The 22,527-nt window shown below is 47.6% G+C and overlaps 1 protein-coding gene across 1 annotated transcript in view; it reads left to right on the forward strand.

Moving 5' to 3' along the window:
• LOC144694617 (calcium-activated potassium channel subunit alpha-1-like) overlaps positions 1–22,527 on the forward strand; it is a 110,142-nt gene that overhangs the window by 45,024 nt on the left and 42,591 nt on the right. Inside the window, exons 15-17 of the mRNA XM_078565217.1 lie at positions 3,072–3,158; positions 6,663–6,739; positions 19,172–19,340. Of these exons, the coding sequence (XP_078421343.1) occupies positions 3,072–3,158; positions 6,663–6,739; positions 19,172–19,340 (333 nt within the window). The remainder of the gene's footprint in view (positions 1–3,071; positions 3,159–6,662; positions 6,740–19,171; positions 19,341–22,527) is intronic.

Raw genomic sequence — 22,527 nt, forward strand, 5'->3', positions numbered from 1 at the left:
AGATGATACACTATGTGTCAGAGTGGAGGGAGTGAATTTTTAAGGTGCTGGTTGGGGTATCAGTTAAGTGGACTGCTTTGTCTAGGATGGTGTCAAGCTTGAGTACTTTTGGAGCTGCACTCATCCAGGCAAGAGCCCTCCCATTTCTAAATTGGAGGCTCCATCTTTAACTTCGATTGAAGATGGGAGAAGTAGGTTTTTAATCACTCAGTGCGGGCATCAAGAACATGGCCTATTACATTAAAGGCACTATATAAATATAAGTTGTTGTGTGTGTCTGTACATCAGTGTGTTGGTGTGGGTGTGTCAGTAAGTCAATGTGTGTATGTCAGTGTAGGTGTGTCAGTTTGTGCATATGTTAAGGCCAGGCAGTGGCATACTGATAATATCTCCGGACTAGTAACCCAGAAGCCCAGGTTAATGCTCTGGGGGCATGGGTTTGAATCCAACCACAGCAGCTGGTACAATTTAAATTCAATTAATAAATCTGGAATTAAAAAGTTAGCCTCTGGAATAGTGACTATGAAAATATTGTTGTTAAAAACCCACCTGGTTCACTAATGTCCTTCAAGGAAGGAAATCTGTTGTCCTTACCTGGTCTGGCCTACATGGGACTCCAGACCCACAGCGATGTGGTTGATTCTTAAATGCCCTCTGAAATGGCCCAGCAAGCCACTCAGCCTTATTAAACTGCTACAAAGTCTACGAAAAGGAATGAAACCAGGAAGATCACCCAGCATCAACCTAGGCACCAGAGACGACAATGGTAAACTCAGTCCTGTCAGCCCCGCAGAGTCCTCCTTACTGACATCTGGAGGCGAGTGCCAAAATTGGAAGAGCTGTCTCACAGACTAGTCAAGCATAGTCATCCTCACAAACCGTATCTTACAGATAATGTCCCAGATGCCACCATCACCATCGCTGGGTATGTATGTCCTGTCCCACTGGCAGGACAGACCCAGCAGATGTAGCGACACAGTGGTATACAGTCCTGGGAGTCCTCAACATCGACTCTGGACCCCATGAAGCCTCATGCCATCAGATCAAACATGGGCAAGGAAACCTCCTGCTGATCACCGTGCACCACACCCCACCCTCCCTGCCCTCAGCTGATGAATCAGGGCTCCTCCATGTTGAACATCACTTGGAGGAAGCACTGAGGGTGGCAAGGGCACAGAACATACTCTGGGTGGGGGCTTCAATGTCCATCACCAAGAGTGGCACAGTGGCACCACTACTGACTGAGCTGGCTGAGTCCTAAAGGACATAGATGCTCAACTGAGTCTGCGGCAGATGGTGAAGGAACCAACAGGAGGGGAAAACATACTTGACCTCATTCTCACCAACCTGTCTGCCGCAGATGCATCTGTCCATGACAGTATCGGTAGGAGTGACCACTACACAGTCCTTGTGGAGACGAAGTCTCATCTTCACATTGAGGATGCCCTCCATTGTGTTGTGTGGCACTACCACCGTGCTAAATGGGATAGATTTCAAACTGATCTAGCAACTCAAGACTGGGCATCCATGAAGCGTTGTGGTCCATCAGCAGAATTGTACTCAACTACAATCTGTAACCTCATGGCCCAGCATATCCCCCACTCTACCATTACTATCAAGTGGAGGGATCAACCCTGGTTCACCCAGAGACAAAAGAGCTGAATTCCCGAGGTGAGGTGAGAGTGACTGCCCTTGACATCAAGGCAGCATTTGACCGAGTGTGGCATCAAGGAGCCCTAGTAAAACTGGAGTCAATGGGAATCAGGGGAAAACTCTGCACTGGTTGGAGTCATACCTAGCACAAAGGAAGATGGTTGTGGTTGTTGGAGGTCAATCATTTCAGTCCCAGGAGTTCCTCAGGGTAGTGTCCTCGGCCCAACCATCTTCAGCTGCTTCATCAATGACCTTCCTTCCATCATAAGATCAGAAGTGGGGATGTTCGCTGATGATTGCACAATGTTCAGCACCATTCACGACTCCTCAGACACTGAAGCAGTCCATGTCCAAATGCAGCAAGACCTGGACAATATCCAGGCTTGGGCTGACAAGTGGCAAGTAACATTTGTGCCATACAAGTGCTAGGCAATGACCATCTCCAACAAGAGAAAATCTAACCATCGACCCTTGTAATGCCATTCAATGGTATTACCATCACTGAATCCTCCACTATCCACCTCCTGGGCGTTACCATTGACCAGAAACTGAACTGGACTAGCCATATAAATACTGTGGCTACAAAAGCAGGTCAGAGGCTGAGAATCCCGCACCTCCTGACTCCCCAAAGCCTTTCCACCATCTACAAGGCACAAGTCAGGAATGTGATGGAATACTCCCCACTTGCCTGGATGATTGCAGCCCCCACAACACTCAAGAAGCTCAACACCATCCAGGACAAAGCAGCCCACTTGATTGGCACCACATCCGCCATCTTCAGCATCCACTCCCTCCATCACCGACGCACAGTGGCAGCGGGATGTACCATCTACAAGATGCACTGCAGCAACTCACCAAGGCTCTTTCAACAGCACCTTCCAAACCCACAACCACTACCACCTAACAGGACAAGGAAATCAGATACATGGGAACACCACCACCTGGAAGTTCCCCTCCAAGTAACTCACCATCCTGACTTGGAAATATATCGCCGTTCCTTCACTGTCGCTGGGTCAAATTCTTGGAATCCCTGCCTAACAGCACTGTGGGTGTACCCACACCACATGGACTGCAGCGGCTCAAGAAGGCAGCTCACCACCACCTTCTCAAGGGCAATTGGGGATGGGCAATAAATGGTGACCCAGCCAGCGACACCCCTGTCCCGTGAAAAAGAATAAAACATAAATTGTTTGCTGATACAGAGCTGACATAGGAATTTTTTTGCGAATTGTCCTGATGACGAAAGACTTTGGCAAAATATGTCTCTTTTTCCAGCAAAGAATAAATTGTTGTTTGTATGTCAGTGTGGTCATGTCTATCTCTCTGTGTGTGGAAATGTTTTATTTGCATGTGAAGTTTAGTACAAGGCCGTACTAACCCTCTTCATTCTTTAATGTTTCCCCCGCTTCCACTTCCAGTATATTGATCAACCCGGACGCCAGTTATCTGATTCAGGAACATACACTCGGATTCTTCATCGCGAAGAAACGTAGCCTCGTACAGAGGTAATTCCGACTACAACTGGAGCAGGTTGCCCTGAGTGACACAGTGGGACAAGTTCAGCTGAAGTTTGACATGTAAAGTGTGAGGGGAAATATTGATGATCCTTTCAGGAAATGCATTCCCGCTGCCAGCCTTTTAACATGTTATGTACAAACCATTGGAACATTAATTCTCTTTGTTATATTTCAAGTGCCCAATGGGATAAACTGAGGCCAGTGGCTGCACTGCCTGTACTTGGCCTAAGTTTATCCCAAGTTTAGAACATTGTAACAGTGTACCCACGAAGAACGGGGAAAGCAATGGGATAGCAGCATTGTCACTGGACCCAGAGACCCAGGGGTAATGCTCTGGGGACTGGGCTTCAATCCAACCATGACAGATTCAATTAAAAAAGATGGTGACCATGAAACCATTGTCGATTGTTGTAAAAACCCATCTGGTTCACAAATGTCCTTTAGGGGAAAGGAGGTTAGGGAAGGAAATCTACGTCCATACCTGGTCTGGCCTACATGTGACTCCAGCCCCACAGCAATGTGGTTGACTCATAACTGCCCTCTTAACAAAGGCAATGAGGGATAGGCAATAAATGTGGCCTAGCCAGTGACGCTCACATCCAATAAATACAATTTAAAAAACTCTTACCCAGTCCAGCACTTCCTCAGTACTGACCCTGCGATTCTGCAGCGCTCCCTCAGTACTGACCCTCCGACAGTGCAGCACTCCCACAGACTGACCCTCCGACAGTGCAGCACTCCCACAGTACTGACCCTCCGACAGTGCAGCACTTCCTAAGTACTGACCCTCCGACAGTGCAGCACTCCCTCAGTACTGACCCTCTGACAGTGCAGCACTCCCTCAGTACTGACCCTCTGACGGTGCAGCACTCCCTCAGTACTGACCCTCTGACAGTGCAGCACTCCCTCAGTACTGACCCTCCGACAGTGCAGCACTCCCTCAGTACTGAGCCTCTGACAGTGCAGCACTCCCTCAGTACTGAGCCTCTGACAGTGCAGCACTCCCTCAGTATTGACCCTCTGACAGTGCAGAGCTCCCTCAGTACTGACCCTCTGACGGTGCAGCACTCCCTCAGTACTGACCCTCTGACTGTGCAGCACTCCCTCAGTATTGACCCTCTGACGGTGCAGCACTCCCTCAGTACTGACCCTCCGACAGTGCAGCACTCCCTCAGTACTGACCCTCTTACAGTGCAGCACTCCCTCAGTACTGACCCTCTGACTGTGCAGCACTCCCTCAGTATTGACCATCTGACAATGCAGCACTCCCTCAGTACTGACCCTCTGACAGTGCAGCACTCCCTCAGTACTGACCCTCTGACAGTGCAGCATTCCCTCAGTATTGACCCTCTGACAATGCAGCACTCCCTCAGTACTGACCCTCTGATAGTGCAGCACTTCCTCAGTACTGACTCTGTGATGCTGCAGCACTCCCTCAGTACTGACCCTCTGACAGTGCAGCACTCCCTCAGTACTGACCCTCCGACAGTGCAGCACTCCCTCAGTACTGACCCTCTGACAGTGCAGTGCTCCCTCAGTACTGACCCTCTGACAGTGCAGCACTCCCTCAGTACTGACCCTGTGATAATGCAACATTCCCTCAGTACTGACCCTCCGACAGTGCAGCACTCCCTCAGTACTGACCCTCCGTCAGTGCAGCACTCCCTCAGTACTGACTCTGTGATGCTGCAGCACTCCCTCAGTACTGACCCTCTGACAGTGCAGCACTCCCTCAGTACTGACCCTGTGATAATGCAACATTACCTCAGTACTGATCCTGTGACAGTGTAGCACTCCCTCATTTCTGACCCTCTGACAGTGTAGCACTCTCTCAGTACTGACCCTGTGACAGTGGAGCACTCTCTCAGTACTGACCCTTTGACAGTGCAGCACTCCCTCAGTACTAACCCTCTGACAGTGCAGCACTCCCTCAGTACTAACCCTCTGACAGTGCAGCACTCCCTCAGTACTGACCCTCTGACAGTGCAGCACTCCCTCAGTACTGACCCTCTGACAGTGCAGCACTCCCTCAGTACTGACCCTCTGACAGTGCAGCACTCCCTCAGTACTGACCCTCTGACGGTGCAGCACTACCTCATTTCCGACCCTCCGACAGTTCAACTGGGTCTGTATTCACTAGAGTTTAGAAGAATGAGAGGGGATCTGATTGAAACGTATAAAATTCTAACAGGGCTAGACAGACTGGATGCAGGGAGGATGTTTTCCCTGGTTAGGGAGTCTAGAACCAGGGGCCACAGTCTCTGGATACAGGGCAGGCCATTTAGGACTGAGATGAGGAAAGATTTCTTCACTCAGAGGGTGGTCAACCTGTGGAATTCTCTCCCGCAGAAGGCTGTGGAGACTGGGTCACTGAGTATATTCAAGAAAGAAATTAATAATATTTTGGATATTAGAGGCATCAAGGGTATGGAGAGAAAGTGGAAATATGATGTTGAGATAAAGGATCAGCCATGATCACATTGAATGGCAGAGCAGGCTTGAAGGGCCAAATGGCCTACTCCTGCTCCTAGTTTCTATGTTTCTAACCCTTCAACAGTCCATTGTTCTCCTAGTACTGACCCTCTGACAGTGCAGCACTCCCTCAGTACTGACCCTCTGACAGTGCAGCACTCCCTCAGCACTGACCCTCCAACAGTAAAGTGCTCCCTCAGTACTGATCCTCCAACAGTGCGGCACTCCCTCAGTAATGACCCTCCGACAATGCAGCACTCCCTCAGTACTGACCCTCCAACAGTGCAGCACTCCCTCAGCACTGACCCTCCAACAGTAAAGTGCTCCCTCAGTACTGATCCTCCAACAGTGCAGCACTCCCTCAGCACTGACCCTCCAACAGTAAAGTGCTCCCTCAGTACTGATCCTCCAACAGTGCAGCACTCCCTCAGCACTGACCCTCCAACAGTAAAGTGCTCTCTCAGTACTGATCCTCCAACAGTGCGGCACTCCCTCAGCACTGATCCTCCGACTGTGCAGCACTCCCTCAGCACTGACCCTCCAACAGTAAAGTGCTCTCTCAGTACTGATCCTCCGACAGTGCAGTACTCCCTCAGTAGTGACCCTCCGACAGTGCAGCACTCTCTCAGTACTTACCCTCTGACAGTAAAGTGCTCCCTCAGTGCTGAACCTCTGACAGTGCAGCACTCTGTCAATACTGACTTGGCAAATGTAAAGCGCTGCCTCGGTACTGAGCATCCAACAGTGCAGCGTTCCATCACAACTGCCTTCTGAGTTTCAGCTTAGAGAGTAACTGCTGAAGTCTCTGGAGTAATCCTACAATCTTCTAACCCAGAGCCGTGAATGCTACCATAGATCCTCAGTCTCGCTAATGCCTGTGTGGAAAGTGCTGTCCAGGGGAAGGTCTATCAAACACACTAGTCACTTGCCCATCTCCTCTTGTCGCGGCTTTTTTGGGCTGTCCAGTGGCTTTTGAAGAGGTAACCAATGGCTTGACATGTTGCTTTTTTGCCCCCACAGGGCCAACATTTACTGTAATGAATGTCACAATGATATTAACGACCAGAGGAGGATCAAGAAGTGTGCATGCAAGAGAAGTGAGTGTCTCTCCGCGCCTTTCACCACTTTGGGAGGTTCCAAAGCCCTTCACCGCCAATAAAATAGCTGTGGAAATGTAGTCGCTATTGAATTATAGGAAACTTGACAGCCAATAGGTGCATAGCAAGATCCCACAAAAAAGCATTGCCCCCAAAAAAATCAGCTTTTAATTCAATGAGAGGTAAGTATCAGCCAGAATAGCTGGATGACCTTCCCTGCCCTTTTTCAAAACAATCCTATGGGATGTCCACTTGAGAGGAGAGGCCATTCATTTAACTCCCCGTCTGGATGGTGTGAATGTACGAGGGCTGTACAGTGTCACGGATGGTGTGACTGTACAAGGTCTAACCCAGGCTTGTTGAGCCTGTGGCCCACAGTCACTGTGCCAGTCCTTTCTCACCGGCCTGTGGACCCCACGTGGGGTAAGCAAATGGCGGTAAGTAAATCTGACAATTCTGCGAGTTTCTGCTCCTCCAATCACAGGCCGTTCCTCTCCCGCGTTTGTTGATAGGATCACAAGTGAGCCTATCAGCAGTTAAGGTGGGAGAGAGCCAGTCTCTTATTGGAGGAGCAGCTTCCTTCAGTTTGAGGCCTGAAAAGTGGCACGACAACAACAGAGAGTCTGCTGAGGAGAGAGGGAGGTTTCAGGAAGCGGGGAGAGAAAGAGAGAGAGCAACTACTGAGTGGGGAGAGAGGGACTACTGAGTGGGGAGAGAGGGACTACTGAGTGGGGAGAGAGGGACTACCGAGTGGGGAGAGAGCAACTACTGAGTGGGGAGAGAGGGACTACCGAGTGGGGAGAGAGGGACTACCGAGTGGGGAGAGAGGGACTACCGAGTGGGGAGAGAGGGACTACCGAGTGGGGAGAGAGCAACTACTGAGTGGGGAGAGAGGGACTACTGAGTGGGGAGAGAGCAACTACTGAGTGGGGAGAGAGCAACTACTGAGTGGGGAGAGAGGGACTACCGAGTGGGGAGAGAGGGACTACTGAGTGGGGAGAGAGGGACTACTGAGTGGGGAAAGAGGGACTACTGAGTGGGGAGAGAGGGACTACTGAGTGGGGAGAGAGGGACTACTGAGTGGGGAGAGAGGGACTACTGAGTTGGGGGAGAGATGACTACCGAGTGGGGAGAGAGGGACTACTGAGTGGGGAGAGAGGGACTACCGAGTGGGGAGAGAGGGACTACTGAGTGGGGAGAGAGGGACTACTGAGTGGGGAGAGGGGGACTACTGAGTGGGGAGAGAGGGACTACCGAGTGGGGAGAGAGGGACTACCGAGTGGGGAGAGAGAGACTACCGAGTGGGGAGAGAGGGACTACCGAGTGGGGAGAGAGGGACTACCGAGTGGGGAGAGAGGGACTACCGAGTGGGGAGAGAGGGACTACCGAGTGGGGAGAGAGGGACTACCGAGTGGGGAGAGAGGGACTACCGAGTGGGGAGAGAGGGACTACCGAGTGGGGAGAGAGGGACTACTGAGTGGGGAGAGAGGGACTACTGAGTGGGGAGCGAGGGACTACCGAGTGGGGAGAGAGGGACTACCAAGTGGGGAGAGAGAGACTACCGAGTGGGGAGAGAGGGACTACTGAGTGGGGGGGAGAGTCGCTGCTGGTGGGGGAGAGCCGCTGCTGGTGGGGGAGAGTCGCTGCTGGTGGGGGAGAGTCGCTGCTGGTGGGGGAGAGTCGCTGCTGGTGGGGGAGAGTCGCTGCTGGTGGGGGAGAGTCGCTGCTGGTGGGGGAGAGTCGCTGCTGGTGGGGGAGAGTCGCTGCTGGTGGGGGGGGATAAGAGTAGCTGCTGGTGGGGTGGGGATTTCTGGAGTATTGGAGTGCTGCTTTGGGCTGCATTGGAGTGCTTAACTTGGAGTTTGGTGGGACTTTTAAAGGTTAATTTCTATCCAAAGTCGAATCTTCCTTCAATTTAGCAACTAATGAAAAGTTGCTCTTTAGGTTGGGAGTAGGTGAGTTTTAGTCCAGCTTTAAAACTGGGGTGATATAGGCTCTGCTTGTAGCTACAGCTAGTGAATATGATAATTGGTTTAAACAGGTTTTCAGAAGCTAGATTCAGACAGCATAAAAGCAGACCGTCTTACAGTGCTGCTTGTGTCTGCACTGGAGTGCTCCTTTGGGTTGCATTACAGTGATAACGTTAGAGTTTGATGAGAGAGGGAGTTCAGTGAAAAGGGGAGGAGGTGATTGTTTCATTTTCTACCTTTCAACCCCTTGCTTATCAAGAACCTATCTAACTCTGCCTTAAAAATATTCAAAGACTCTGCTTCCACTGCCTTCTGAGGAAGAGAGTTCCAAAGACTCACTACCCTCTGAGAGAAAACTTTCTCCTCATCTCTGTTTTAAATGGGCGACTGATTATTTTAAACAGTGGCCCCTAGTACTAGATCCTCCCACAAGAGGAAACATCCTCTCCACATTGATCCGGTGAAGACCTCTCTGGATCTTATATGTTTCAACCAAGTTGCCTCTTCCTCTGCTAAACTCCAGCGGATACAAGCCTAGTCTGTCCGCGCTTTCTTCATAAGATAACCTGCCCAATCCAGGTATTATTTTAGTAATAGAAACAGAAAATGCTGGAAAAACTCAGCAGGTCTGACAACATCTGTGGAGAGAGAAACAGATTATTTCAAAATTATTTTTAGATTATTTTAGTAAACCTTCTCTGAACTGCTTCCAACGCATTTACGTCCTTGCTTAAATAAGGAGACCAGTACTGTACACAGTACTCCAGATGTGGTCTCACCAATGCCCTGTAACAACTGAAGCATAACCTCCCCGCTTTTGTATTCAATTCCCCTTACAATAAATGATAACATTCTATTAGCTTTCCTAATTACCTGCTGTACCTGCATAGTAACCTTTTGGGATTCAAACTGTAGGATCCCTAGATCAGAGCTCCGAGGAAGATCTGGAGGCAGGTGGATGAAAAGATTCCTGTGGAATCGGGGACACTGAATTCTGTTATATCCTTGATTCTGAATGACTGTTAGCTCAGCCCAGTACCTCTCGAGGGTGAGCTCCCAAGGCACAGAGACCCCACATCTGCTGAGTGTTTGATTAGGTGTTGTCAGGGGAGCTTTCCTCTGTATCTGACCCCGTGCTGTACCTGTCCTGGGAGTGTTTGACGGGGACAGTGTAGAGGGAGCTTTACTCTGTATCTAACCCCGTGTTGTACCTGTCCTGGGAGTATTTGATGGGGACAGTGTAGAGGGAGCTTTACTCTGTATCTAACCCCGTGCTGTACCTGTCCTGGGAGTGTTTGATGGGGACAGTGTAGAGGGAGCTTTACTCTGTATCTAACCCTGTGCTGTACCTGTCCTGGGAGTGTTTGGTGGGGACAGTGTCAGGGGAGCTTTACTCTGTATCTAACCCCGTGCTGTATCTGTCCTCGGAGTGTTTGATGGGGACAGTGTAGAGGGAGCTTTACTCTGTATCTAACCCCCTGCTGTACCTGTCCTGGGAGTATTTGATGGGGACAGTGTAGAGGGAGCTTCACTCTGTATCTAACCCCGTGCTGTACCTGTCCTGGGAGTGTTTGATGGGGACAGTGTAGAGGGAGCTTTACTCTGTATCTAACCCTGTGCTGTACCTGTCCTGGGAGTGTTTGATGGGGACAGTGTAGAGGGAGCTTTACTCTGTATCTAACCCCGTGCTGTACCTGTCCTGGGAGTGTTTGATGGGGACAGTGTAGAGGGAGCTTTACTCTGTATCTAACCCCCTGCTGTACCTGTCCTGGGAGTGTTTGATGGGGACAGTGTCAGGGGAGCTTTACTCTGTATCTAACCCCGTGCTGTATCTGTCCTCGGAGTGTTTGATGGGGACAGTGTAGAGGGAGCTTTACTCTGTATCTAACCCCGTGCTGTACCTGTCCTGGGAGTGTTTGATGGGGACAGTGTAGAGGGAGCTTTACTCTGTATCTAACCCTGTGCTGTACCTGTCCTGGGAGTGTTTGATGGGGACAGTGTCAGGGGAGCTTTACTCTGTATCTAACCCTGTGCTGTACCTGTCCTGGGAGTGTTTGATGGGGACAGTGTAGAGGGAGCTTTACTCTGTATCTAACCCCCTGCTGTACCTGTCCTGGGAGTATTTGATGGGGACAGTGTAGAGGGAGCTTCACTCTGTATCTAACCCTGTGCTGTACCTGTCCTGGGAGTGTTTGATGGGGACAGTGTAGAGGGAGCTTTACTCTGTATCTAACCCCGTGCTGTACCTGTCCTGGGAGTGTTTGATGGGGACAGTGTAGAGGGAGCTTTACTCTGTATCTAACCCCGTGCTGTACCTGTCCTGGGAGTGTTTGATGGGGACAGTGTAGAGGGAGCTTTACTCTGTATCTAACCCCGTGCTGTACCTGTCCTGGGAGTGTTTGATGGGGACAGTGTAGAGGGAGCTTTACTCTGTATCTAACCCCCTGCTGTACCTGTCCTGGGAGTATTTGATGGGGACAGTGTAGAGGGAGCTTTACTCTGTATCTAACCCCGTGCTGTACCTGTCCTGGGAGTGTTTGATGGGGACAGTGTAGAGGGAGCTTTACTCTGTATCTAACCCCGTGCTGTACCTGTCCTGGGAGAAGGGTGGGGGCGGGGGTGGGGGGTGCAGGGAATTCGGTGCCCCCTAAAATCCAGCCCCTGCTCCGAACGAGGTCATCATTCTCAGATCTCTGAGTATCTTCGTGCCCTGAGGGATTGATCTGCTAGGAGAGATGAGGCTCAGTCTGCCCCATTTGGTGATGTGAAAAATCCCACTGCACTATGTGAAGAGGAGGAGGAGGAGATCTGTTTCAACTAAAAGGGTGATCTAGATATCGTCGCAATGCCAATTGTGGGATCCTGCCATGCACAAATAGCTGCTGCTGCTGTCTTACACTCAAAACATTAGGAAAGGTTCCAGAACCTTCTGGTGACTTCCAGACTCATTCCAATTGGGAACTGATTACGCAATAGGAGGCATGGGTTTTGTATCTTCTGATCTGCACAGGGATTAAGCCAGAAACAATGGAGTTCCAAGTCTGGAATAAATTCAGAGGGACACAGAATCCCACCTTGCATTGAAAGGAGAGATCGAAACAATGGAGATATCTAGGTTCTGTTCCTGATTCTTGGCTTTTCATTTGGCTTTGTGATTCCCTTCACTGTTTCTATTCCTTTCTAGCACAAGACACTGAGAAGCTACTTTACTCTTTGATCAGAACCCAGTCAATGGGCATACTGGCAAGGCGGGACACATCACCGGAGAAGTAAGTCCCTCACCCATCCTCGCAATCTAAAGCTGTAGCATGAACAGTGTCATCCATCCCACAACCCTTCCCACTCACATTAATCCACCTGCACCCTCTTCACCACCACTTTCCCTCCACCTCCCATGAGTAGAAGTTGTCATGATTGAGTGTGGGTACCTGAAGATCAATTTTCACAAGCACCAACTCACCCTTTCTGACAGCAACCATAACAAAGCAAAAACAATCGCCAAGGCACTCAAACAAAAATATTCTCTCCCCTCTGTCCCCTCTGTTTAATTATTGGTGTGTTGACTTTCAGTGAGCTTACCCATGGAGCACTAGTGCCAAGTTTCATAGGCATGTGAGGCAGGGTTAAAGGGCAAAGGGCGGAGAATTCAACTAAGACAATATTCATCCACCAAGCGGGATTCAGACATCCTGTGCTTAATTTTCAAAATGATGAGATTATTGAGAGGCAAAGCGTAAAACTTGGAACAACTTAGGGAGCAGGGTTGGTCGGATTGTAAGAGTGACTGTGGTAGAGACTGAGGAGAGACCACAGGCTGGAAGATTTAGTTATAGGGTGATGTTTACATAGGCAGTTTCCATTTTAAATGGCTCACAGCAATTTAGATTAGAGAGTTGAAAGGTGTCTATATTTTTATGATGTAACTATCCCCTGTGGCACTTGTGAAACTGGAGATTTAACAAATATTGCCCCCTATTATAGTTACAAAGGTGAGCAGAGGTTTTCCCCTCACCGCCATTTTCTGTGTGACTGCCTAATATAGGTGTGGTCTCCTTCTTGGAAAATTTTGTCCATTCAAGCAGTCAGCAGGAAACAAGCACTGACATGAGTGTCGGCCTGGATTATGTGCTGAAGCCTGTGGAGTGGGACTGCTGACGTCGACCTGACAGTTCTTCCCACTCAGCTAGGACTGATACAGAATACTGTCTTCTAAAATGTTCTGTTATGTTTTCAAATTAAAAAGTGGGTCTCATAGCACTCTTTATTCATCCTCAAGAACTGTGAGGCCCATAATTTGCCTAAATGCTGACGTGGAGAATAGAAATACTTCATATTGCATCTGCTTATTGTTTAGTCGTCAGCTCCCAGTGCAGACAGCAGTCCTGCCACAATCTATTGTAAACAGTATTTTTCATGACAAGCTTACAATGGGTTTGATGTCAAATATCCCTAACTAATAGAATTTACAACGGGCGCCTGCCAGTGATGACAGATTATTTGGAACACATTCACGGAGGCTTAAAAACACTTCATCAGAAACAGAAACAAACAAAACATAGCTTGGAATAGAGACTCAACTACCCCCTCCCTTACCCTCCACTGCAATCCTATTCCGTCTCCAGCTTCCTGCTTCCCTTCCCCCCCACTCCAATTCTATTCCGCCTCCCCTTCCCCTCATTCTTGGCCCTATTCCTCCTCCCCTCCCGCCTCCTCTTCTCAGCTACTCCAATCCTATTCCCCTCCCCCTCCAGCCTCTCCCTCCCCTTCCCCATCCCTCTCGTACCCTAACTCTCCTATTGAAGTCTGTTCCTTAGTCCCCGAACAGTGAATTCAGGTTGATCTAAAATTAAGAGTGTGAAAGGTTAATAGGAAGCTGAGACGTGGATGCTGAACCTGCTCCTTGAGGATGGAAGGTATCCTCAGGGTGCAACACTTCCTATCATCTTCTTCTCCTTTTGGCTTCTCCCATTTTACTTGAATTGCCACAATGCTGGTTGATCATCCTTCTCCATCCTAACCTGTCAGTCACCATTTTTCTTCCAATCCCACTGCATTTAACTCTCTTGCCATCGCATCCTTCTGCCTGATCTTTGGCCCTTCTCTTCTCCTTCTTCCTGGCAGTTCCATCTCCAGCACTCGTTTCACTACATTTCCTCTCTCTCCAAACAGATAACTCTACCATTTCAATCTCTTTTTCATGACTTTCTTTGATGCTTCCATAATCTTCACTGACTCCCTGATGTACTGGTTCCTGATCCTGTCCTTTCCTGTCACTGACTTGGAAATATTTCGCTGTTCCTTCACTGTCACTGGGTCAAAATCCTGGAACTCCCTCCCTGTGGGTGTACTTACACCACATGGACTGCAGCGGTTCAAGAAGGCAGCTCACCGCCACCTTCTCAAGGGCAACTAGGAATGGGCAATAAATGCTGGGCCCAGCCAGTGAAGCCCACATCCCATGAATGAATTTAAAAAAATTCCACATATCCATCTCAGCATCCATAACTTATTCATATCCATTCTTGATGTTGTCCAATATTCTGCATTATATAACAAGGCCGGTCTCACATCTGTCTTGTAGATTCTTCCTGTCAGTGTCAACAATACTTCTTGATCACATAACACTCCACTGCACTTCTTCCAATTACCCCAACTAGAATGAATCTGTTTCTTAATTTCCATTCTCACACTTTCATCTTCTGCCGCCACTGACCTCAGCTACCTGAAACTCCCCACTTTCTTCAAGTCTTCACCTGTAATCTTCACACCTTTACTCTGATCCTCTTCTCCGGGCTCAACCTAACAGTCCATAAATTGGGTCTTTGGTCTACTGATCTTCATACATCCCCGTCTTCCAGTGTTTTTCTCCAGTTCTCCAAATACTCAATCATGTTCTCATCATCCCTACCACAGAGCTCAAGGTTATCTGCAAACATCATTGACCATGACATTTCCATCTCACTTGCTAAGTTAGAACATCTATGGCAATCAGGAAGAGGAAGGGGCTCGGTGTCAATCTATGGTGCAATCCAACTTTGAAAGTCTCCCTCTCCCCACTGCCACCGCTTCTTACTCTTGTCTGGCACTCCTTGTACCTATCCTGTAATAGGGGACTCCATGAATTATAACATATCTCCAGACTTCCTCCATAGGCACCCGGTCATAACCCTTCTCTGGGGCGATGAATACAATCCTTGTGTTGCACTGGGCTTCCCAATATTTCTCCAGCATGTGTCTCAAAACAAAAAAAGGTATCAGTGGTGCTTCCTCCAGGCACGAATCTGAACTGCCCTTCATGGATCTCAGCCAGTCCCTTTCCTTTGCCTCTTTCTCATTCCTTATTGTACTGTCGAGATTTCTTCCAGGTCACTAGAAGCCACTCCTTGATTTGCAGCTCCACCTTCTCTTTATTCTCGGCTTTTCTTCATTCAGAGCCAGTTAAAGTATTGGCCCCACCTTTCTTTGATTTCATCCTCTTTCACTAAAGGTTACTCCACCTGCATCATTGATTGTACACATATTTTGGACACTTATTGTGAACCTGTTTCTAGCAGCTGCTATTCTGAAGATACCTTTCCATCTCTCTTTGATATCCAGACTTTCATATCTTTCTTACATGACCACACTTTCTACCATACTGGTCCCATTGTCACCCAACCCCACTCAGAGGTTAAAATGTGTCTGGCATCTCTCTGAGTACTAAACCCTGCATAGGGACAGGATGAGGCCATTCAGCCCCTCAAGCCTGCTTCACCATTCAGTCAGGTCATGGTTGATCTGTACCTCAACTGCCTTTACCCACCTTTGCTCCATGTTTCAAGATACCCTTAGGTAACAAAAATCTATTCATTTGAGTCTTTAAAGCCCCAGTTGACTTATAGCATCCACAGGTTTTTGTTTGGGGGGGGTGCGTGGGTACGGTTGTGGGGAGAGAGTTCCCAGTTTTCACTATCCTTTGAGTGTTTCCTGACATCATCCCCGAACAGACTAGATCTAATTTTGGGGTTATGTTCCCTTGTTCTGGACTTTCTGCCCTCTGCGCTGAGGAAATAGTTTTTACCCCTTGAATTTCTTTATCATTTTACACAACTCACTGCAACAAACAGATGTTTGCAGATAACATTCCCCACCTTCTGAATCTAAGGAAGTAGTAGCCTCATAACCTTTTTGTCCCAGTATCATTCTGCACTCCCTCCAAGGCCAATATATCCTTGGTGATATATTGCTTGCCTACCTCCTGGGAGTTGGCCATTGACCATTCCCAATTAGGCCTCATCCCTTAAAGCTAGTTGGAAGACGCTGCAATTGTAGCTGATTTATTGCTCAATATGAAGTTCGAAGCTCTGAAAAATGAGAATCACTTGACTTACTAAATACAAATAACTCATCAGTGAAAGATGAACAGGCATGTTTTTTTTTAAATAGGCGAATGAGTTATGAAGGCTATTTGTTTCAGGAGCAAGTTCCAGACTCATTCTTTCCTCATAAGTTTTCCCACCAATAGAGTGCTTTTAATTTTCTCACATGGAGGAAATGGTGAAACGGGAAATTAGTCTCCTCTCAGAGAATCAGAGATTAGAACCATGTGAAACCATCTGCCAATCTGCATGAACATTCAAACCTTACTTTCCTGAATGGCCTCCCACAGCATTACACTCTGACAACTGAAGCCAAGTATAGCCATCAGGTGAAGTCAGGTCAGAGATCGTGGGACATAACTGAGCCTAGATGTACAGATGTAATCCAGTCTCCATGAAGTGAGACACTCTGTCCTTATTTTTGTATAATACTCTGATGTACATAGAATTGACAGCAGAGAAACAGGCCATTCGGCCAATCTGGTCCATGCTGGTGTTTTAATACTCCATTCAAGCCTCATCCCAACCTCTTTCATCTCATCTGATCAATGTATCCTTCTATTCCATTCCACCTCATATGTTTATCTAGCTTCTCTTAAATGCATTGATGAGTTTCACCCGGACGAGACTCCCTGTGGTAGTGAGCACTCACTGGATAAACAAGTTTCTCCTGAATTCCTGATTGGATTATTAGTGACTATCTTTTATTTATGGCCTCCAGTCTCCCCCACAAGTGGAAACATCTTTTCTACCTCTAATCTTTTGAACTCTTGCATATTTTAAAGCCCTCAATCAGGTCGCCCTCAGTCTTCTCTTATCGAGAGAAAACTGCCCAAGCCTGTCCAATGTTGATTTTATTTGTTATTAAATAGTAAAACTCGCAGCAATTTTGGAAGCAGAATTGGTTGGAGAAGAGGCATAGAAACCCGGGAGCTGTAGGATGCACAAGTGAGGCACCATGCCCCGCTACTGGCAGGAGAGCATGATTGCAGTGTGACACGTTTACATATAAAATCATCATTATAAAAGTGGCACAATTAAAAGAAGTGCATGCAGATATACCATTTGTAATAAGTAACGCCACATTTTGAAAGCATGCTTCACAGCCTCAATATTTTCCAATGAGACTTCACAGCCAGTTAAGTGTTTTTGAAGAACAGTCACTTCCAGACTGTAGGAAAATGTGTGAGCTAATTTGTGTTTAGCAAGGCACCACAAACAGCATGGACGATGAATGTTTCCTGCTGGTTGTATCTTGGCCAGGACCTCTTGCTTCTCTTTCTTCCAGGAGGGCAGCAGGAACTTTTATGTCGAGCTGAGAGGGAAGACTGGTTGATGTCTCATCTAAAAGACGGTCCCTCAGGCAGTGCAGCACTCCCTCGGGACCAACAGCTGATATGTTATTGGATGGAAGAGAGATGACGGGAGATTCCGTGGGTGTGTCGGGGTCCTGCACTCTGACTATTCGCTGATCAGGACATTGCTGGGGGCAACATTCAGATGGCAGCTGTGGGTCAGTGGGTAGACTCTTGCCTCTAAATCAGAGGATAGTGGGTTCAAATCCCATGCAGGGGCTACTGCATTGTTGAAGATTCTGTGTTGCAGACGAGATGTTAAACCAGTCCTGTGTGCCTTCAAAAGAGCCTAAAACATCTACAGGACTATTTCACAAAGAAAAGCATAACAGTTCCCCTCAGCATCCTGCTCAATATTTATCCCTCTCCTGACATCACTAACAAACTGTTGATCTAGTCATTATCCCCTTGCTGTTTGTGGGGCTTTACTTGTAAGCTATTTGGCTGCTGCATTCCCTACATTATAACACTTAAAAAGTACTTCATTGGTTGTGAAATACTGCAGCGTCCTGAGGTTGTGAAAGACACTGCATAAATGTAAGTCTTAGTTTGTGTGGAACAGAGCAGGAAAGGGCAGAAAAAGATGGGTCTCGGTTTCTGTCTCAATAAATCATAAGAGGAGTCCACAGTGCAGCCTTCCAAAAAAATAGACAGGAGACAGAGCAAATCGCATTTAGTAACCGATTGCTGCCTTAAACATGTAACATTATTGCTTGTGGTATTTCATTTACTTGGATTGACACTTTGATAAATATCTCTATAGCTGATACCATAACTTGCTCCAGGGGTCATTATTATTAAGATCTGTCACCAGGAAGCGTCTGAGCGATGACTCAGTAAAAAGATTAGGAGCACAAAATAAATCATCCATCGGCATTCATTGCCTTCTATGGTTTGCATCCCAGGAACCCCTTGAAGCACTTCTCTGTGGTGTTATAGTTTCGCGTCTTCAGCTAATCGAGCATAAAAGAAGGAAGAGGAGATGGGGGAAAAGGGTGTTGAGTTTTCAGCTAGCGGATGCCCTGGGGCAACCTGACCGCCAAGGATCAGCGCCAGAACCGGACTTCACAGCACAAGTACTTTTCTCGCTGACACTAACCCGTGAGGCAGGGTTAGGGGGTGGGGGAGATTGAACACAACTCCTGGTGCTTGGCCCATGCTGGGGGGATGTACCCCAGCCAGATTAATTTACTCAAATGTACTACACAGGTTGGGTGAACTATATTTTTCAGGGTGCATGGTACTGACAAGTGGTCATGTGGGCAGGTGTGAGTGAGAAAGAACAATTGTTCTTCTACATGCAAATCTATCACATCCCAATGTCACAAAACACTCTACAGCCAATGAAATACTTTACAGTGTAGTGTCTGCTGTAATCGAGGAAATACGGCAGCCAAATGTATGCACAGCAAGATCCCACAGACAACAAGTGAGTTAAACAGCCAGCAAAATCTCTTTCTGCTTGAGGCATGAATATTGACCAGGACACTGGGGAGAATGCTCCTGATCTTTGAATTCATGTACATGGGATTTGAGAGGGAAAATGGGTTTAACATGTATTCCAAAGATGGCACCTCCAACAGCATAGCACTCCCTTCATCTTGCATTGGACTGGATTGGAGAATCATAGAAGAGTTGAGCATAGAAGGAGGCCATTCAGCCCATTAACTCTGTGCTTGCTGTTTAAAAGAGGAAGCAGTTTCATTATCCATCATGATTTTAAACACCTTTATTAAATCTCTTTTTCAGTCTTGTCTGAACAAGCCCAGCTTCTCCATCATCTCCTCAAGCCTGTTCAACCATTCAGTTACATCATGACCCCACCTGCAATCCCTTTGCACTATAGTCAGACAGAGGTTAACCTTTACAGGAATGAGACCTTGATGGCTGTAGAGATGACCACTGATGATATGAACAGGTCTGTGCTGGCCTGATTTAGCCTGACTCTTGACCTTTGTCTGCACATTAGGTAAGCACCGGCATTTCCACCTTTAGTGGATGGAAAATCCCAAGTCCCAGCCTCAGCTTCCTGAAAAAGATAGGTTTCCATGAATTGTGAACCTGGGAAATCGCCCCCTTCAGGTGAATGATTTTCCACGGATTCTTATCCACTTCAGCACACGGAGCACCAACTGCAAAACAGGCTATTGCAGATTATAGTAGGTTCTTGAACCAGGGTCACGCTCCCCCTGGCATATAGAAAACTAGGAAGAGATTCCCCCTTTTAACATCTTAAGCACCTTGAGAAGATCACCCCTCAATCTCCCACAACTGATGACCTACTGACATATAACGCCAGCCATCTCCTGGGAACAGAAAAGGATTCGAATCATGGAATCATACAGGACGGAAGGAGGGAACTCAGCCTCAGGCGTCGTGTCTGTGCCAGCTCTTTGAGAGAGCTGTCCACCCCATCCTGTCTCTTTGCTCTTGCCCCCTCTGGCTTTTATTTATCACTGGATTTATTTTCTTCAGTCCCACGGTGCACGGCAGAAAAAGAGTCTTCAACTCAGGAATGGTGGGCCAGGTCAGGAGTGTTTGTAACAAACTTGGTAAAAAGGGCAGCTGGCTAGAAGCTCGAGCGATGAAGTGCCCTTGCACAAAGCGTATTTCAGATGTTCCGTTCACTCCAATTCTTGGCATGGCAGCTCGTTTCCTCCATTCTGACAGCTGCTCTGTAAATGTTACTGGAGCCTTTCAGAACAGGATGTCTGCTGATTGATTTGTGATACTGCAAATCACTCAAGAACTTTGATAAGACAAACCTGCTCGCCACTTTAATGTTTGATCACAGGCAGCCATTGATCACTGGCTGAAGCATTAGCAGCTGATACACTCGACTCCATAATTTTTCTCTCCCCTTTGCTGCTTTGCATTGATTTTCCATCAACCTGACTGGATCAGACAACAGATGAAGTTCATTAAAACTTTAATCACTGATGACTAGCAATGATCTGATATCAGCTTTCAGGCTCGGCAGATCACCGTTCCATATCACAGTTCAAGTCCTTCCACGGGTCTCACCCCTTTTGATCTCTATAGACTCTTCCAGCCTTACAACCCTCTGAGATCTCTCCTTTAGCTTTCTGTGCTTTGAGGAGAACAACCCCAGCTTCTCTAGTCTCCCCGAATAACTGAAGACCCTCACCCCTGGGACCAGTCCAGTAAATCTCCTCTGCCACCTTCACCAAGGCCTTGACATTTCTAAAGTTTGGTGTTTACAGTTAGGCACAACATTGTAACTGAGGCCTCGCAGTGATTTCTAAAGGCTGAGCATAAATTCCTTACTTTTGTACTCTAGACCTCTGTTCGATACAATTTTAGCAGCTTTATCAACATATCCCTCAAAAAATTTTTGAGACTGCTATGGTTTGTACTTTGTAGGATGCCAGAAGCAAGTAAAACTGATCAGACCAGAGAAACTGAAAGCCTGGTCAGAGCCCCAGGCCATCAAACAGTCACACAGCTTGATGATGAGCAATGGCCCATTGCTCACACACTGGATTTATTTCTTTTGCTGGCACTCACTGAAGGGAAAGGTTTGAACAGCCTGACTCGAGCTGTTTCACAGGCCACAGCCTTAATTTAATTAAGCAATGGGAAAGTGATGGGCCCAAAGCCAGTTCTGTGGAACAGAGCTTGTCAGAATCCCTCCCGAGCCCCCTCATAGCAAAAAAAAAAAGAATTAATAATGTTAAAAACAGAAATGCTTCTCAATCCTTCAAAGGGTGGAAGGTCGTCTATAAATCTGGTCGAGGCATTAAGGGGGCAAGGCGAAGTTCGGCATCAAATAAAAGCCCTGCTTGCTTGGGCTTGAGAGACTTGTGAATAAGTGGCTGCACCAGGGCTTGGAGTGGAGCACAATCTCCTTAGCTGTTCTGTACACGTCAGACGCATGCACTTTGAAAATATTTCTCTGCCTCATTTAAGCTGCGGCTGTACCTCAATCCTTGCTGTTTGTTATCGGGCAAGAGTAACACTTGGCTCTGTTTTGTCAACTGGGAAAATATAAGCTTGTCATAATAGAGACTTTGTGCCAAAAATAGCCATTTCACGAGGTGGGAAAACAAACGACAGCAGTGATTGGCTCTTGAAGGTCAAACTGACCTGATTGTGAACTCAATTCAAGTCCTGAGTTTGCAGGTTGTTGATCATTTGCTGTGGGACTGAGATGGAAAGAGGGGAGGAGGGGACTGGCATCAGTCTCAGCAAAGAGGTGCAGTTCACTGAGTGTTGTAGAACTGGAGGAGGTAACAGAAGTAGCTCTCTGAAATAACCTGTATGTCTCTAACTTTGCCCTGGAGCATCCCTGATTTCCTTCATCCCGCCCCCCAGTTGTGCCCATGTCTTCACCTGCGGGCCTGAACTATGGAATATCCGGCCTAATTCTGTCCACTTCTCTACCTCTCTTCCATTGTGGGGGGAGCAAAAAGGGAAGCTGTGGTGGTACAGTATAGTGAGGAGGATTGGTGCTGTTCCCTGCAGCAAAGGGCGAGAGTCCAGGTGGTTGCATTGCCTGCCCGGTACCAGGGCTCAGGACAAATGCTCAGGGCTGGAGGAGGAGGAGCTTGGCACCAAATTAAGAAGCAGACCCTCAAAGGTAATAATCTCTGGATTATTACCTGAGCCACGTCCAAACTGGCATCGGGAAAATAAGATTGAATGCATGACTCAAAGGCTGGTGTGGCAGAAATGGGTTCCAGTTCGTGGGGCACCAGCGCCAGTACTGGGGAAAGTGGGTGCTGTACTGTTGGGATGGTCTACACATGAACCGTGTTGGGACCAGTGATCTAGTGAGCCGCAGAACTAGGGAAGTAGAGAGGGTTTTAAACAAAATAGTGTGGGCAAGGGATCAAATTTGGGAATATGTGGTAAATGAGTGGAGACAAGGCAAGAGAGAAAGGTATTAATATGGGAAATGATAAACAGACCATGACAGGAAGGGACAGGGAGTACAAACCTAAGAGTAAATTGGCAGATCAGGCTAGGGGTTACAACAAAATCATGAAATGACAACACTAAAGGCTCGGTATCTGAATGCAACGTAGCATTCAAAACAAAACAGATGAACTGATAGCGCAAATAAAAATAAATAAGTACAATCT

Source organism: Cetorhinus maximus, chromosome 20, assembly GCF_964194155.1.
Source record: "Cetorhinus maximus chromosome 20, sCetMax3.hap1.1, whole genome shotgun sequence".
Classification (NCBI taxonomy): Eukaryota; Metazoa; Chordata; class Chondrichthyes; order Lamniformes; family Cetorhinidae; genus Cetorhinus; species Cetorhinus maximus.